This window comes from Azolla caroliniana, unplaced genomic scaffold, assembly GCF_043228905.1.
Source record: "Azolla caroliniana isolate FFs.n. ecotype wild unplaced genomic scaffold, voAzoCaro1.0.p SCAF_1, whole genome shotgun sequence".
NCBI classification, from domain to species: Eukaryota; Viridiplantae; Streptophyta; class Polypodiopsida; order Salviniales; family Salviniaceae; genus Azolla; species Azolla caroliniana.
This window is the reverse complement of record NW_028230436.1, coordinates 7,619,087-7,635,875: the sequence shown is the minus strand read 5'-3', so window position 1 is coordinate 7,635,875 and position 16,789 is coordinate 7,619,087. Positions and strand designations below refer to the sequence as shown.

At 38.7% G+C, this 16,789-nt stretch overlaps 4 protein-coding genes across 5 annotated transcripts; all 4 read left to right on the top strand.

Annotated features, from left to right (window-relative positions):
• Nucleotides 1–266: 266 nt before the first annotated feature.
• LOC147868756 (pentatricopeptide repeat-containing protein At5g27110-like) lies at nt 267–3,527 on the top strand. Its single transcript, XM_087323140.1, has one exon. It carries the CDS (start codon nt 488–490, stop codon nt 3,344–3,346), a length of 2,859 nt encoding a protein of 952 aa, XP_087179266.1. The 5' UTR covers nt 267–487; the 3' UTR covers nt 3,347–3,527.
• An 822-nt stretch (nt 3,528–4,349) lies between these two features.
• On the top strand, nt 4,350–6,509 carry LOC147868755 (uncharacterized). 2 transcript variants are annotated; one of them, XM_087323139.1, is made up of 2 exons: nt 4,350–4,553; nt 5,210–6,509. In XM_087323139.1, exon 2 carries the CDS (start codon nt 5,219–5,221, stop codon nt 5,972–5,974), a length of 756 nt encoding a protein of 251 aa, XP_087179265.1. In that variant the 5' UTR covers nt 4,350–4,553; nt 5,210–5,218; the 3' UTR covers nt 5,975–6,509. The 2 variants fall into 2 exon arrangements, with proteins under 2 accessions (XP_087179265.1, XP_087179264.1); XM_087323138.1 differs by having other exon boundaries at nt 4,350–4,683.
• Nucleotides 6,510–8,569: 2,060 nt separating this feature from the next.
• Nucleotides 8,570–12,164, top strand: LOC147868754 (pentatricopeptide repeat-containing protein At4g18520, chloroplastic-like). The gene has a single exon (XM_087323137.1). It carries the CDS (start codon nt 9,058–9,060, stop codon nt 11,899–11,901), a length of 2,844 nt encoding a protein of 947 aa, XP_087179263.1. The 5' UTR covers nt 8,570–9,057; the 3' UTR covers nt 11,902–12,164.
• A 1,128-nt stretch (nt 12,165–13,292) lies between these two features.
• Nucleotides 13,293–14,984, top strand: LOC147868753 (pentatricopeptide repeat-containing protein At2g03380, mitochondrial-like). Its single transcript, XM_087339564.1, has one exon. It carries the CDS (start codon nt 13,293–13,295, stop codon nt 14,982–14,984), a length of 1,692 nt encoding a protein of 563 aa, XP_087195690.1.
• Nucleotides 14,985–16,789: the final 1,805 nt, after the last annotated feature.

Below are 16,789 nucleotides of genomic sequence, written 5' to 3'. Positions count from 1 at the left end.
TATTAACGGGTAAGGCACACACAGAGAGCATTTTATGTGTCGGGACGGGGTTGCTGTCTATTTGACATGATCCAATGGTGGAGAAACGTCTCTACCAAGGGTATCTCTCTCTCTCTCTCTCTCTCTCTCTCTCTCTCTCTCTTTGTGTGTGTGTTCTAGTCAATGAGTAACGAGGAAGTCTAGACATACGAGTGTACTCACAATAAAATAAAATTAGGCGAGGGATCGCACATGCACATGTATGTATTATGTATATGTGTGATACATGTGTCATAATAAGTTTACAACAATGGTCTCATGGCCACCATGAAGAGAAAGTTTATGTGTTTGAGTAAGAGGTTCAAACTTAGTATTTCCAGTATCCCCTGTTCTTCCCTACATGGCTGAAGGGAAAAGGAGGAAGAAGAAGAAGAAGAAGAAGAAGAAGCAGACATGAGGAGGAAGAGGAGGAAGAAGAAGAAGACATGAAGAGGGATAAGAAGAAGACATGAAGAAGGCTCATGAAGGTATACATGGAAAACTCCAGAAGCTGGGAGAGGGTACTGCCCTTGTGGCTACCCTCAAGGTTCATGCAAAACAAAAAGACCTCGATAAAGTCATCGCGATTCACAGCGACATCCTCGAAGGAGGACTACTTGACGAAAACGTATACATTGCCAGTACTCTGATGAGTGTTTACATAAAATGTGGTGTAATTGCAAAGGCGGAGGAAGTGTTCTTCAGCAATCTTTGTCTTAGGGATGTCATATCGTGGAATACTATCATGTCTGGATATGCCCAACATGGTCATGGTGTGGCAACATTGCATTGTTTTGAAAGGATGCAATGTGAGGCCCTGTTGCCGAGTTCGGTAACCTTTGTTTGTGTCTTAAAAGCTTGTGGTAGCACTGGAGAATCTTGTTTGGCATTAGCCAAACAAATACATACCAAAATTGCAATAGAAAGATTGCAAAGAACAAATGTTCTGGTTGGGACTGCCATGGTGGATATGTATGCAAAATGTGGCGACCTTGTGAAAGCAAGACAAGTATTTGATGACCTTTCACTGGTTTGGGATGTGGCCTCTTGGAACACAATAATCTCTGCATATGCCCAACATGAGTATGCTGAAGAAGCATTCAAGTGTTTTCAATCAATGCAAAAAAATGGTTTCTCTCCTAATGCTGTCACATATGTTTGTATACTGAAGGCTTGTGGTAGCATCAGTTTAGCTGATAAGGGGAAAGAAATACATTCTGAAATTGTTAGAGAGGGCTGGTTGAAAACAAACACCGTGCTTGGGACTGCATTGGTGGATATGTATGGCAGGTGTGGTAAAGTAGAAAACGCACAGGAGGCGTTTGATCAGGTTAGGATGCATGACGTGGTTTGTTGGAATGTACTCATTGCAGGCTATGTGCAACATGGATATGGAGAAAGAGCAGTTCAAGCTTTTCACCAAATTCATCTAGAGGGCCTCTTTCCAAATCAAGTTACTTGTGTGTATATCTTGAATGCATGTGGCAGTATAACATCGATCCATAAGGGCAAAGAAATGCATGCAATTGTTACTAAGCAAGGATTTTTAGAGAGGGATATTCCAATTGGCAATGCATTGGTTGATATGTATGCTAAATGCCGTGCAATAACTGAAGCACAAAATGTTTTCGATGAACTTCGTGTTCAAGATGTGGTTGCATGGTCTGCCCTCATTGCTGGATATATGCAACACAAACAAGGTGATAAAGCATTGCATTGTTTTGAGGAGATGCAGCGTGAAGGTGTTTCACCAAATACGATCACTTTGGTTTCCGTATTGAGAGCTTGTGGCAGCTTACAAGCATCAAATAAGGGTCAAGAAATACATGCTTATGTAATCAAAGAAGGGTTGTTTGACATCTCTGTTGGCAATGCTTTGATAGATATGTATGCGAAATGTTCCATGCTTACAAAAGCCCTAGAAGTGTTTGATGAACTTCCAGTTCAGGACTTAGTCTCTTGGAACACAATCATTCAACTTTATGCTAATGGTGTTTATGGGCAGGCAGCAGTAAACTGTTTTGAAATGATGCAACTTCAGGGCCTTTCTCCGGATGCTTTTACTTTTGTTTCTGTGCTGAAAGCATGTGCAAGTATAGGAGAACTCACCAGGGGAAAACAGTTACATGCTGAGATCATGAGAGAAGGGCTGGGAAACGATGTGTTGCTTGGCACAGCATTGGTGGACATGTATGTCAAATGTGGTGCAGTAGCAAAAGCTCAAGAAACCTTCAGTCACATTCCAAATACAGATGTAGTTTTGATCAATGCGTTGATAGCAGGATATGCTCAGCATGGCTATAATGAGGAAGCTCTGAAGTGTTTTGAAAGGATGCATTGTGAGGGCGTTTCTCCAAATGCACTCACCTATATTTGTATGTTGAAAGCTTGTGGCAGATTAAGAGAAATTCAGCAAGGGAAGGTAATACATGCTAAGGTTGTCAGTGAAGGGTTATCTCAAGTAAGTGTATTGGTTAGCAATGCGTTGTTGGATATGTATCCCAAATGTGGGGAGCTGACGAAAGTGCAAGAGGTATTCAACAAGCTTCCAGTTCGAGACATAATGTCTTGGAACACAATGATTGCAGGATATGTCGAAAATGAACATGATGAGGAAGCATTAAACCTTTTTGAGCAAATGCAATGCGAAGGATTCTCTCCCGATGATTCCACTTTGCTTTATGCCTTGAAAGCATGTAGCAATGTAGGGGCAATAGACAAGGGCAAAGAAATACATGCTGATATTATCAAAGCGGGGTTGTTAGAGAAAGATGTTTTGTATGGAAATGCATTGCTTGATATGTATAGTAAATGTGGGGCTCCTTCCAAAGCTCAAGAAGTGTTTGACGAGCTTAAGATTCGGGATGTAGTCTCATGGACGGCATTAATGGCTGGATATGCGCAGGTGGGAAAGGAGGATATCGTTATCAACATATTCAACAAAATGATGAGGGATGGCGTGGAGCCGGACTTGGTTACTTTCACAGTTGTGCTTAATGCATGTACACACTCAGGCTTGGTGGATAGCGGTCAGTTGTGTTTTATAAGTATGAGGTTAGACTATGGGATCATCCCAACTTTAGAACACCAAACTTGCATGGTTGACCTTTTTACTAGGGCAGGGAATATCGATAAAGCAATGACAATGATTATGACGATGCCAGTGTTGGATTATCTGCCAATGTGGATTTCTCTCTTGGGTGCTTGTCAAAGAGGGCAGAGTGTGGAACTTGGAAGACTAGCTTTTGAGCATGCAATGAAATTGGATGACACCTATGCCTCAGCTTATATTTCTATGAGTAATGTTTATGCATCTGCTAGAACTTGAACACAATTCATTTTTTGTGGGTTTTTTCACCTCATATTGAGGGTTTCCTACTAACATAACTGTATTACAAGAATAATAACTTGTGTACACATTAAGGATCCAATGTCTTGGCATATATCCCTACATGATAACTAATTGACATGACATACATACATCGATCGAAGGAAAATATCGTTTTTTTCTAGCCATTTAATTATAGTATATCATAGCAATCTTGTTGAGGTACTACTTCTGTATAGATATGCTTAGGTGTCTTGAAAAATACAAAAAGGACTATGATAACATTATCTTTCCAATGTTATTCAGACATGGATGTAACCACATGTAGCTAAGTAACAACAGATACTTGCCATTTGTCAAGAAGAGGATCAAGAAGAGATAGGCAAGTCCATGTTATGATGATAAACATAGTTCAAATATCTATAAAACATTAGTCTATATTTATTCATCCACATAATTAAAATTTCTTGAAAGAAAAAATTGTCTAGTTCATTTAATCAATGCCATAGTGGTTAACAAATTTCCTCTTTAGAATTTTCTTTCGAATGTGGTACCAGTATAGACATGTCTCAAGTTTATAAATCCCACATGTTCTCAGATTTGATATTAGGATTTAAAACTGTAGAACTTCCACATGTTTGCCTTTCTGACATTGTTCATGCCCTCATGGACGAAGTTGATTGTAAACACTTACATTAGGCTCTAATGACCATAGATTGGGTCCAACGAGCAAAAAAAACAAATACATTTAGTGTAATTTTGGACAAAAAAATACATTTAGTGTATTGTGACCATACATTGGGCACTTGGGTTCACACCTTTGGTTAACATACCAGAATGGAAGGAAGGGAAATGGCATCTCTGTGTGAATCCCATGGTGTGGAAGGGAAGGCCATGGAATCTCTCTCTCTGTCTCTCATCGAATCGATGCGTCCCTTTGGCGGAAAAGAGACATAAAGCGGGAAACACAGAGAAAATGAATGTGTGTGTGAGAGAGAGAGAGACAGAGAGACAGAGAGAGTGGATTAAGTGTAATTGATTGGATTTGGATAGTCCTGCTTTTGCGCACTTTCTGCGCTGTTTTTATTTCTTTTATTATCGTTCTGTTGTGATTCCTAACACTCATATCCGTTTGATTAAAAAAAGCAGCAGGTTCAATCGCACAGGATAAAAACAACAAGATTATATACACTACTCTGTCTTGCAAGTAAGTCTTGTTTCTTAATTAAAATACACACACACGCATAAAAAAGCACCCAAATCTAAATCTGCAGTCTATAAAAGAGAAGAAGAAGAAGAAAATGGCACCGGGATCCGTAACAGATCAACAATGCGGAGTATGTTGGTCAAAATCTTCTCTTTCTTATCTCTAATTCAAATTCTGAGATGTGGTTTCAATGTTTGTGGGTGATTGAATGCGTTTTTATTCAGTTTTTCTATCTCAATTCGGAAATTTGGGTTGAAGTGCAATAGAGCCTTAACTGTTATTTTTTTCTAGCTCAATCCTGGCATATTTTCATTAAATTCAGAGAGATTCAGTGCACTTATTTATTTATTTATTCCAAATGAATTCAACTCTGGAAATTTTGGATTCTATGTGATAGGGAAATTTGTACATGCCTTTTTTTTTTGTTAATTCGATTCTGGCAGATCAAGTGTTTTTCTTTTCTTTTTCTGTTTTACGTTAAATTCTGAAATATACCGTGAAATCTTCTGGCATTTTAATCGCTTCTTTTTTTCTACTCGATGATGAAATTTGGATTGCAATGTTGGGGTGTGAAGTCACTTACTTGTATGTGTGGTGCAGTATTCAAAACCACTGCATGTGACGATGCTATTGTGTATATATTGTAATGCGCGCAGGCGTTGTGCATGTGCAATATCTGTGAATGCGGCCTCCACAAATGTCCGTCGAAGCACACATCAACAGCCATCCATTATCCATCGGATTTGGGATCTGAGTACAGGCAAACGTTCGTCGCCTGGCCCCGTCAGCGACGCGCCCCATGCCGCACAGAGGCTGCAGGGTCGGCAAAGGATGGGACCAAGTTTGTGGGCATCACGACAAACATGGTGGATTATGCGCCCAAAAAGATGCCGACCCGCGCAGCGCCGGCACGAGACCCATCTGCGAATCATAACAACAACTGCATCGGCGATGGTGGTCAGCATCCGTTAGACAGCAGAACGACTTACAATGGCACTTTCTGGGACAAATCCAAGCAGCTACCCCGACGCATAATGCCAACGCATGGTTCCATTAACACTACCTCCAGTGCCCCTTTCTATGGGGAGACGACTCATCATGCCGACTTTGGTCCCAAGCCAATGCCCAAACGCGCACTACCTGCTGTTAATACCACTGGTTGTAACTCTTCTTCCAATGTCGCTGAACTCGGTGCTAAGTTCAATGGGGAAACAACATACCATGACACATACAAGAAATGGCCACTTGCAGCTCGTAGGGGTGACGTTAAGAAGAACCCTGAACCAGCCACTAAATTTAGTGGAGAGACCATGTATCACACCGACTTTAAAGCTCCCAAACTACCAAAACGATGCCCTGTCCTCTCCCGCCGTCCACCATCTTTTGTTGATGGTGATCACATGGTCTATGAAGAGAAATAGCCTAATAGAATTAATAGATGAATTGTTAAAACAAACTACGGGTTCCTTTATTGTCTATCGATATAAGTGTTGGGAGCAAACAAGACATCTTGCAAAATAACCTAATAAGTCACCGTGAATAGCCATATCAATTATGAAGTAACATATCTTAAAATTGACTAGAGGTTGAATGTCTGTCATGGTGGTTAGGTTACAAGTAGTCGGAGCCATCCAGACATGACACACAATGTGATGCAACCCCTGCCTCTTATTTATTGTTGAATGAATTAACCTAATATAAGAGGAGCCTCGACGTCCCATTTATGCTTTAATGGGATTTGATTTTCAAATCAGAACTTCATTTATTTAGGCACTCTCACTATTCTGTTAAACTAGGGAAATGGAAAATAAAGTTACTTATTAGTAATTACTGTAAATCTTCAGGGCTCTCATCCAGAATTTAGAACAAAAGTATGAAACTTTGACAATTACCTTAATGCCCTTAAAAATCATTTATGATCAGTTTTACTGAATTGAATCACCAAATTCTAGCTAAGTGACTGTAACTTGATGGGACACTCAAATTTTTTACCTATCGGATAGTCATGTATCCATTTCAAGGAAATATTGCAATTCTTCTTGATATTTAAGATATGGATTTCTTCAACTGGTTATGTATGGTTGATCGCACAGAATGTATGGTACTGTTGAGTCACATATGAAGATACAACAATGTACTGCAAACAGAGTCAACATATGAGGATACAATAATGTATTGCAAACAGTTGAATAGCCAGTTAAACATCTGTCTCTCTTGGTTGTAACCATTTATTCTAGTACCTAAAACAAGTTGTCTTCGCTTAAAGTAGACTGAAGATCTTTTTTTTCGAAGTTACACATATGCACAATCATTCCTATCAGGGTGAATGCTTACATTTTTTCTGTTTACCTTACCTTGAGATGAATAAGAAACCTGTTATATTTGTAAAATATCACCCATATTATTGCCTTTGAGCATGGAAATTGCCCAAAAACTACTTAATGAGAAGAGTTTGTCACATAAGCTCCTATTTTTCTTGTATTAATTGACAGAATGTGTAGATAGTGCATTAACATGGACTTTTCTATATTACTTCATGAGAATCTCTCACATAACAGTCATAGTTTGTTTAGCAAAAACAATGTGTTAATGAATTAACTGAATTATGGCCATGTGAATGTGTGCATATATTGTGTATAACAGCTTGTCCATGCCCAATATTTCAGCTAAACCTGTGCATGGTTTTCTCTCTTTTCAGCTGTATGATTTCCATCTCTTCTCTGTAAAATTACAGAAGTTTTATGTACTAATAAAGCCTCAATGGCAAGGGAAAGGCATTATCCTTAGTACTAACAAAAAATCACTCTTTAACACATTCAAGTAACAAGTTTCCTCTGAAACACCAAGGATGTCGACTTTGCCAAACATATGAGCATGATTTCACCTTGAACAAAATTTACTTGATGCAATGGCTTATGGATTCAGAAATGAGAGAGAGTAAGAGTGTTGCTCTACAATTTAAATGCATTTAATGTCATCTTGAGTCATTGCAAACACATATCTTTTAAATTGAGCACAAAATACAAGGAATTATCTTGTTATTCTCATTGCCATTATCCCGGGATATCGTAAATACCTGGACATTCATCATGTTGGGTCTATGAAGAGCTTTCTTGCAGGCCCGAAATCATAGCCTTCCAATGAAAATACCTCTATATCATTGATGTGTATAGCATGCCCGAAATCAAAGATGGTATGCATGAATGAGCCAAACATGGAGAAGTTGAGTGTAACAACTACATAGAGATGGCACCCTTGTTGCCCATACAATGTGCAAGTTGTTTGCTCCTAGATGCATGATGGAACATAATTGCTTCTATGCATAATAACATAGTATAACAATGTGTTGAATAAGTGGGCGATGAAAATTTCCGTTAGTGAATAAGGGGACAATTTCTCATGTATTATCTTCTAAACAACCTGAATATAAACATTGGTAAACAAACTATGTTCAAAGAAAGAAATCACGGTTGCAACAATTAAGTCATTTCTTTATTTCTATACATAGGTTAGTTGTAAAGCACTCGTCTTGTAAATCTAAGGCATTGGATACAATCTTATGTGGGACCATAAATTTGAATTTTACTCGATTTCGTTTCATACTTGGGTAGTTGGGCAATAGTCTAAACCACTTCTTCAAATTGCACATTTGGTTAGTGTTCTACAAATACTTTGGTCCAACCTTATTGCACATACATTTTTGCGACCAACCAATCACTTGTTGCCATGTCAGTGCCATGTGAGCTAGCTATCTTTTGCACTTAGTGAAGATTACTCGCAATCAATCAATTGCCTTTGTGTTGGCTGCACCAAAAGCTACCTTCAATCACTTAACACCTTTTCCACATGGAGTCTATAAATTGTCTCCATAGTAACCATTGTTGTCCCTATAACATTTCTCCCAAAATAGTTCGCAAAAGCCAACTATTCTTGCACATCTCCTCATAGCTATCCTCACGGATTGTTTTTTGCATAAGCCTAATTTCATACAAATATGCCAAGATTCAGCAATATTTAAAAGAGTGATTGCTTCACCTTAGTGAGTCCCAGGCCAAAATCTAAATAATACACTACACATCAACCACTATTGGAAACAATGAATCAACCACAAGACTCAATTTTGCCAAGAGATAATAAGAGACCGGATGTTTGAACCTTCGAGGAAACCTTCCTTTGCCGATAACAGACCAAATATGCTATATATTCCGAGAGAGCTTCATGAACCCGACCAAGTGACAACCTATCAACAAAGATTGCTAGTTCCAATGAGTTCCAAGAATAGTCGCCGGAAAGCGATCTTTCCGAGAGACTCAAGAGAGAACTGAATGGAGCTTACCAACCTCGCCTCGCAGGACTTAATTAGTTTTAAGAGGAGGTACTAAGAAAAAGGGCTTTGAAACTATGCACATCCAGCATAGAGAATGTAGATTTCTGTGTGGAGACTTGAGGACAATGCATAGAAGAAGATGAAGAAGAAGAAGAAGAAGAAAGCCAACAGCTTTCTATGGCTAGCCATTACCACAAACCTCATGATGATGCCACAACTTATATAGCTCTATTGAAGGCATGTCTTCCCAAAAAAGAGCTGGACAACTGCAAGAGAATACATGCTGAAATCACTAGAAACGGGCTCCTAGAGAAAAACGCATGTGTTGGAAGCACCTTGGTCAATGTTTATGCCAAATGTGGGGCACTTTCCAAAGCACGAGATGTGTTCGATCAGATTTGTGTGAAGGATGTGGTGTCCTGGACTGCATTGATCTCAGGATATGCAAAGCAAGGACAAGGTAATGAAGCATTGCATTGTTTTGATATGATGGTTCACGATGGTATCTCGCCAAATTCGGTCACATTCCTTGCTATCTTAAAAGCATGTGGTAGTATAGGATCTCTTGAAAAGGGGGAAGAAATGCATGGTCATGTCATCAAAGAGGGTTTGTTAGGAAAAGATATCTTGCTTGGCTCAGCGGTGGTTGATATGTATACCAAATGTGGTGCAATGTCAAAAGCACAAGAAGTGTTCGATCAGCTTCCAATTCAGGATGTGGTTTGTTGGAATGCATTAATTTCAGGATATGCCCAACATGGTCCTGGTGAGGAAGCATTGAGTTGTTTTGATCGGATGCAACGCCAAGGTGTTTCCCCTGATGTCGTCACATTCGTTTGCATCTTGAAAGCATGTTGTAGCATCCGAGCATTTGAAAAAGGAAAAGAAATACATGCTGAGATATTGAAAGAAGGTTTGCTTGAAAAACATGTTCTCGTTGGCAATGCACTAGTGAATATGTATACTAAATGTGGAGAACTTGCTAAAGCACAAGAAGTGTTTGATGGGCTTCCAAACTTGAATATAGTCTCTTGGAATGCCTTCATTGCAGGATATGCCCAACATGGATATGGAGATGAAGTATTGAACCATTACATCAACATGAGAAACCAAGGATTCTGTCCGGATGCAGTCACCTTTGTTTGCGTCTTGAAAGCATGCGGTGGTTTAGGAAAATTAGAAAAGGGAAAGGAAATACATGCTGAGGTTATTGAACACGATTGTTTAGGAAAAAATATGTTCATTGCCACTGGGCTAGTTGATATGTATGCAAAATGTGGCGAGATTTCAAAAGCACAAGAAGTATTTGATGAATTTACAATACAAGAGGTGGTATCTTGTAATGCATTGATTGCAGGATGTATCCAATATGGACATGATGAAAACGCACTACAGTGCTTTATACGGATGCAACATGAAGCTCTCTTCCCAGATGCCTATACATTTGCTTGTATTCTGAAATGTTGTGGAAGCATAGGTTCCATTGATAAAGGCAAAGAAATACATGCCAAGATTATCAAAGAAGAGATATTGATGAAAAGTGCATTGATTGGCACTGCATTGGTGGATATGTATGCAAAGTGTGGTGTGCTTACTGAGGCACAAAAAGTATTTGATCAACTTCAAATCCATGATATCGTGTCTTGGACGTCACTAATCACAGGGTATACCCAACATGAGTGCATTGAAGAGGCATTGAACTGTTATGAAGAGATGCAGCATGATGGCATCTCTCCAGATCCTATCATTTTTGTTTGTATTCTGAAAGCTTGCAGTAGCATAGGAGCAATTGGAAAAGGTAAACAAATACACGGAGAGATGGTTAGGCAGGGTTTTCTAGACAGGGGTAATTTGGTTGGAAATGCATTGGTTGATATGTATGCCAAATGTGGCGTGCTTACAAAAGCACAAGAAACATTCGATGATCTTTTGTGTCAAGATGTATTCACTTGGAATGCAATAATCTCAGGCTATTCCGAACATGGGCATTATGAAAAGGCATTAAATTGTTTCCTACAAATGCAAAACGAGGGGTTGTTGGCAGATGCATCTATCTTTTGCAGCATCTTAAAGGCATGTACAACTTTTGGAGCAATTGAAAAGGGTAAAGAAATACATGCTCAGGTTCTGACGGAAGGGAGGTTACTGGAAAAAGACAGTTTGATTGGCAATGCATTGATGGATATGTACATAAAATGGTGTTCCCTCTCAAAAGCACAAGAAGTGCTTGATAGTCTTGTAAGTAGAGATATAGTCCCTTGGAACACCATGATTGCTGGGTATGTTCAACATGGAGATGGTGAAGAGGCACTAACTTGTTTCGAGAAAATGCCAAAGGATGACCTCGTAGCCAATCCATTCACTTTTGTTTGCATTTTAAAAGCTTGTGGCTCCATAGGAGCACTTGATAAGGGTAGAGAAATACATGTTGAGATTGTGCGGAGACACTTACTAGATATGTCCCTCAGCACTGCATTAGTTGAAATGTATGCAAGATGTGGCTCTCTTGTCAAGGCGCAACAAGTATTTGATGAGCTTCTGGTTCGGGACGTGGTTTCTTGGACAATTCTCCTTGCAGGGTTTGCACATATTGGCAATGATGTATTTGTTATTCACCAATGGGAGAATATGTTAAGAGAGGGTATTGAGCCAGATGAGGTCACATTTACTGTTCTTTTTAATGTATGTAGCCACTCTGGCCAACCAGACAAGGCCCAGATGTACTTTGAAACAATGATCACATACTACAATATAATCCCAACCCTAGAGCATTACACTTGCATGGTAGACCTTTTCAGCCGTGCGAGACACTTTGACAAGGCTATTGTACTCATCAGAAGCATGCCTATTCATGATTATATTCCTATATGGACTGTTCTCTTGGGTGCTTGTCAACAATGTGGAAATCTGGAACTAGGAAATTATGCCTTTGAACATGCCATGCAATTGGATGAGAAGTATGCCACAGCATATATTTGTATGAGTAACATTTATGCAACTATGACAATACAAGAAGATTGAAGTTAAAAGAGGGCATAAAGCATGACGAATAGACACTTCAAGGTATGAAGATTAACATCGATGTTAAGTGTGCATAAAGAGAGCCAAGCCATAGTTTGTGAACTCTGTAAATGCAACATGTACGTTATGGAAAGAATGTGGTGTAGAGAAAAGCACACTAACATAGGTACTCTTTTCTCGAAAAATAGAACAAAATTCCAAGTATAACAAAGTATGATATATTACCTTGTCCAGTTCAACCAAACGATTGAGAAAAATGGAAATGTGAGTAGTTACGTTCATGCTTACAATCATATGAAATATACACACCTGAGCTGTTTTGCATAAATGAAAAAACATATGAAGACTCAATAACTCTGTAGACATTAAACCTATACAAGATATTAAGCTTGTTGATCATCAAGAAGTTGAAAACAACAATATAGAAGTGAAAGTCTGGATTAAACGATAGATGCTACACTTCAAATGCTAATCCGTTTTCATGCTCAATAGTTGTTTTATCTGAGCTTGTGCGAATATGACAGTAATGGTCTCTAAGTTATGTGTGGGTGAATTATAGCTTAGATGTATGCCACAAAGTGCATGGACTACGTTGATCTTCTCATTATAGACGGAGTTTGGTAAATACCATTGCTTATAGATTTATTATATCCTTCACTTTCCTTTAACAGACTGTCGAAGTCCCATTTGCTGATCCAATTTCTCAACAAAGGGATATAGAAACAACACTCGTATCTGGGCAAATGGAGCAGTTTTCTGTCAGATAATGGAATTCAAATGTTCGAATATATATATATATATATATGTATATGTATATATATAATTCTAGTGGTTGTGTATTTATTTATTTTATTGTGATCTCTTGATATATATATACTGCAGCCGTGTCCGATCTAAGGAGTAGCGTTTGTACAGCACATTAGGTTGAATACTTTTTGCGACACTACAAGAGTCTCATAGAAAATAGGGTGGAGGATTCGTAGATCTTGTAACCTGCTAGGTATAGCATGATGAACAAGTTTCATCGAATCCATCCGGTGCATAACAGAAACAAAATCTCAACGCATTGATTGACTCATGAGTGCAAGGCGAAAATACACATATATAATAACCAGAGTAGACTATATATTCGATTCATACATGTTTGGTAACCATTCCTCTGCTTGAGCTTCTTGCTCACTACTGCCCTCCGACTCGTCGAGGGCTAAATTAGGAGAAGGCTATAAAGGAAGGAGTTGTCACATGGTGAGATCATGGAGTCAAGCTTAAATTAATCCACAAAGTTTGAAAAACTGCTTCATTTCATGCGTTGGGGAGAAGCCCATGAAAGATATGTAATGGCACCAGAGTCCGTGAATAATTTGTACGGTACCCTAAACCACACCTCATGAATGAAGCGAGAGACTGCACCGATCGTGGCCCTACTAAAGGTTTGTGCTCAACAAAAAGATCTGAATAAAGGAAATAAGATCCATTCTGATATAATAATAAGGCATGGTTTACTTCACAAAGACATTTGCATCGGTAGTGCTTTAGTGAATGTGTATGCAAGATGTGGCTACCTTCCAAAGGCGCAACAAGTGTTTGATGAGTTGCGAACCCGAGATACTGTCTCTTGGAATGCTTTGATCGCAGGATATGCTCAACATGAGAAAGGAGAAGAAGCGCTTCGACATTTCAGTCGGATGCAAAATGAAGGTCTCTCTCCTAATTCGGTTACTTTTCTCAGCATCTTAAAAGCATGTGGAAGCATGGGATCGGTCGATATTAAAGGCGAGGAAATGCATGCTAAGATTCTTAAACAGGGGTTATTTGCAAATGACGTTTGTCTTGGAAATGCATTGGTTGACATGTATGCCAGATGTGGTGCATTAACTAAAGCACATCGAGTGTTTAATGAGCTTCCGATTCGAGATACAGTAAGCTGGAATGCACTCATATCAGGATATGCCCAACATAGACATGATGAGGAAGCTCTAACCTATTTTGATAGGATGAAGGGAGAAGGATACACTCCAAATGCATTTACTTTTGTTTCTATCCTGAAAGCATGTGGTAGCATAAAAGCAACAGAAAAAGGAACGGCAATTTATGCTGAGATTATGCGAGCGGTGCCCTTAATGGAAACGAATGTTTTGGTTGGTGCTGCTTTGATCAATATGTATTCCAAATGTGATGCCATCATGAAAGCACAGGAAATATTCGATCGACTTGCTTTCCGGAATGTGGTATCATCGAATGCATTAATTGCAGGATATGTCCAAAATGAACTTGGAGAAGAAGCACTCAAATGCTTTGAATGTATGCGGTATGAGGGAATTCACCCTAACTCGGTAACTTTTCTTTCCGTCGCGAAAGCATGTAGTATCATGGGAGCAGCTGGAAAGGGCATTGAAGTACACAAAGAGATTATAAGAGAAGGTCTTTCAGAAATAGGTAGGCTAGGCAATGCATTGGTGGATATGTATGCAAAATGTGGTCTACTTCCAAAAGCAAAAGAGGTTTTTGAGAAACTTAATGTACGTGATGTGGTTGCATGGACTTCATTAATTTCAGGTTATGCCCAATTAGGGAATGCAGACATTGTTGTTACATTATTCGATAGCATGATTAGAGAAGAAGTAAAGCCAAGTTTGGTGACATTTACGGTTGTTCTTAATGCATGTAGTCATGGAGGTCTATTGGATAAGGGCCCATATTACTTTGACATTATGAGCAATGAGTATGGCTTTGTGCCAACTTTGGAGCATCACACTTGTATGATTGATCTTTTTGGTAGAGCCGGCCACTTTGACGAGGCATTAACCTTGATCAACAGGATGCCGATATCAGATTATATAGAAGTGTGGACAACATTGTTGGGTGCTTGTAGAAAATGGGGAAATGTTAAGCTTGGAAGGATGGCCTTTGAACATGCAATACGGCTCGACAAAAAATGCATCTCAGTTTATATTTGTATGTGGAATATTTATGTAGCTGCTCGAATGCATGGTCATGCAAACAACATTGAAGCCATGAGGATACAAAATGGAGCAGGCAAGAATCAAGATGTTGTTGTTAATCTCATTCATGAATTCAAATGAGGTGAGGATCTAAATGAATATGCACAAGGCATGATATAATTACTTTATAAAGTGTAATTTTTTGGACATAGGGGTAATTTGGTAAATTTGGAACTTTCAGGGGCATTCTGGTAAATAGATGAACTTCCAGGGGTATCTTGGTACTTTTCCCTATAAACTATGATATCCAAATAATGGGCACTGAAAAGGGTGCTTGTTTATTAAGAAGAGGGCTTCTTGGAAAGAAGAGAAATGGGAAAATCACATCTACACATTCACAAATTCATGGCTTAAGGTGGTTTTTTTGAACTTTTTCACATAATGAGAGACACTCCATACATTTGGCCACTTGCCGAAAATCAAAATGGGGACTACATGTGAGCATTTGAGATAAGGGACCATATTTGATGAGTTGGAGTTGTGGGCTAGTTGATGTGCTAAGTATGGGCCTCCTTATGACATTGGGGCTAAGGTCAAGTTTAATGCATGGTGAAAGGAAACTTACGGTATTGACATGGTCGCATCGCATTAATCCAAAAACAAAAGAGTTGGTGGTTGGGGCTTCTGAGGGTATCATGCTAGATATCGAAAAATTTGACACACAGGTCTCAGGAATGGTGTGAATTGGGAGTTGAACGAGTGTGTAATCTTATTGTAACTTTAGATTTTTCAACCTAACCCACTTCGAATGTCTTCGTGAACATTAAATTACTTTTTTTGTAGTATTTATCGCTAAAAGATATCCATCCACCTTTCCTTAAATGTACCCTAAAGATTTGGTTGTAAAGCCATTCTACGAAAGTGTCCCATCTTTCATCAATAGTTTTGTAATATTTTGGAAATGCTTTCAAAATGTGAACGCAAATGTGTTAGAAGGAATGTTTCAACAAGATGAAGAAGAAAACAAGCCAAACCTTACCAAGTTATAGATCATAGTTTTCCATATATAATCAAAAGAATGAAAAGGGTTAAATATAGAAAACTTCCATTTATATCACAAAGGGGAGAAATTTGATCAAGTTCTTTAATGTCCATGAAAGTCTTTCAGAATTAGGAAGACAACTGAACAACTTAAGACGAAATAATAGAAGCGGAAAGGTAGCAACACAAGTTCTTCTATTGAGAGATTTGTTTGGCAAATCAAAACTAGAAAGGCCAAGACATATAGATAGGATCATAACATGTGCAAGTTGCCAATGTTGTTACTTGGAAGAGATTAAGATATCTATCTCGAATGAATTTTGCCAAATAGAAACGCAACTCATCCAAGTTGCTTCACCATCACATGCAGATAGTGGGCAAAAAGGTGAAAAGAAATTTAAGGCTCACTCTTTTTTCAAGGAAGTCAATGTTGGACATGTCAAACATCTTAGATTGCCTTTCATGTGGACACCCTGTTCTTTCCATCATCTCACTTGGAAGCTTTTGTTGGTCACCTTTATTTTAAGGTTCCTAGAAAAATCATATGTTGTATAGATGCTATAACTTTTATGCTTTGTTTTCTTTTTCTTTCTTTAGATACTAAAAACCAACTTTCTAAGCTACCAAGTAAATATATCCATTCAAATTTAGTGAAATTGTGACCTAAACACATTATTCATGCTGAATAGGGTTATCTCATCTAAAACAAGGCCAATATGGAGCCATTCAAGCCATTTGTTTGCATCTAGTAGGTTTGACCAATTTCTTTGAGTTTTGAGCTTAGACAATGCTTTACATTCTTGAAAAACTCTGGCAAAGTAGACATCCACTTGAAAGGAGGCCTGACAAAAAGGAAGCATAAATGGCTCCCTTATTGTTGCTAGAACTTTGTTAGAGAGAGAGAG

Coding starts and splice junctions, on each gene's coding strand:
- LOC147868753 (XM_087339564.1), top strand. CDS start 13,293: ATGAAGCGAGAGACTGCACCGATCGTGGCCCTACTAAAGGTTTGTGCT.
- LOC147868754 (XM_087323137.1), top strand. CDS start 9,058: ATGGCTAGCCATTACCACAAACCTCATGATGATGCCACAACTTATATA.
- LOC147868756 (XM_087323140.1), top strand. CDS start 488: ATGAAGAAGGCTCATGAAGGTATACATGGAAAACTCCAGAAGCTGGGA.
- LOC147868755 (XM_087323138.1), top strand. CDS start 4,648: ATGGCACCGGGATCCGTAACAGATCAACAATGCGGA. Junction 4,684..5,209: donor TAACAGATCAACAATGCGGA/GTATGTTGGTCA, acceptor TAATGCGCGCAG/GCGTTGTGCATGTGCAATAT.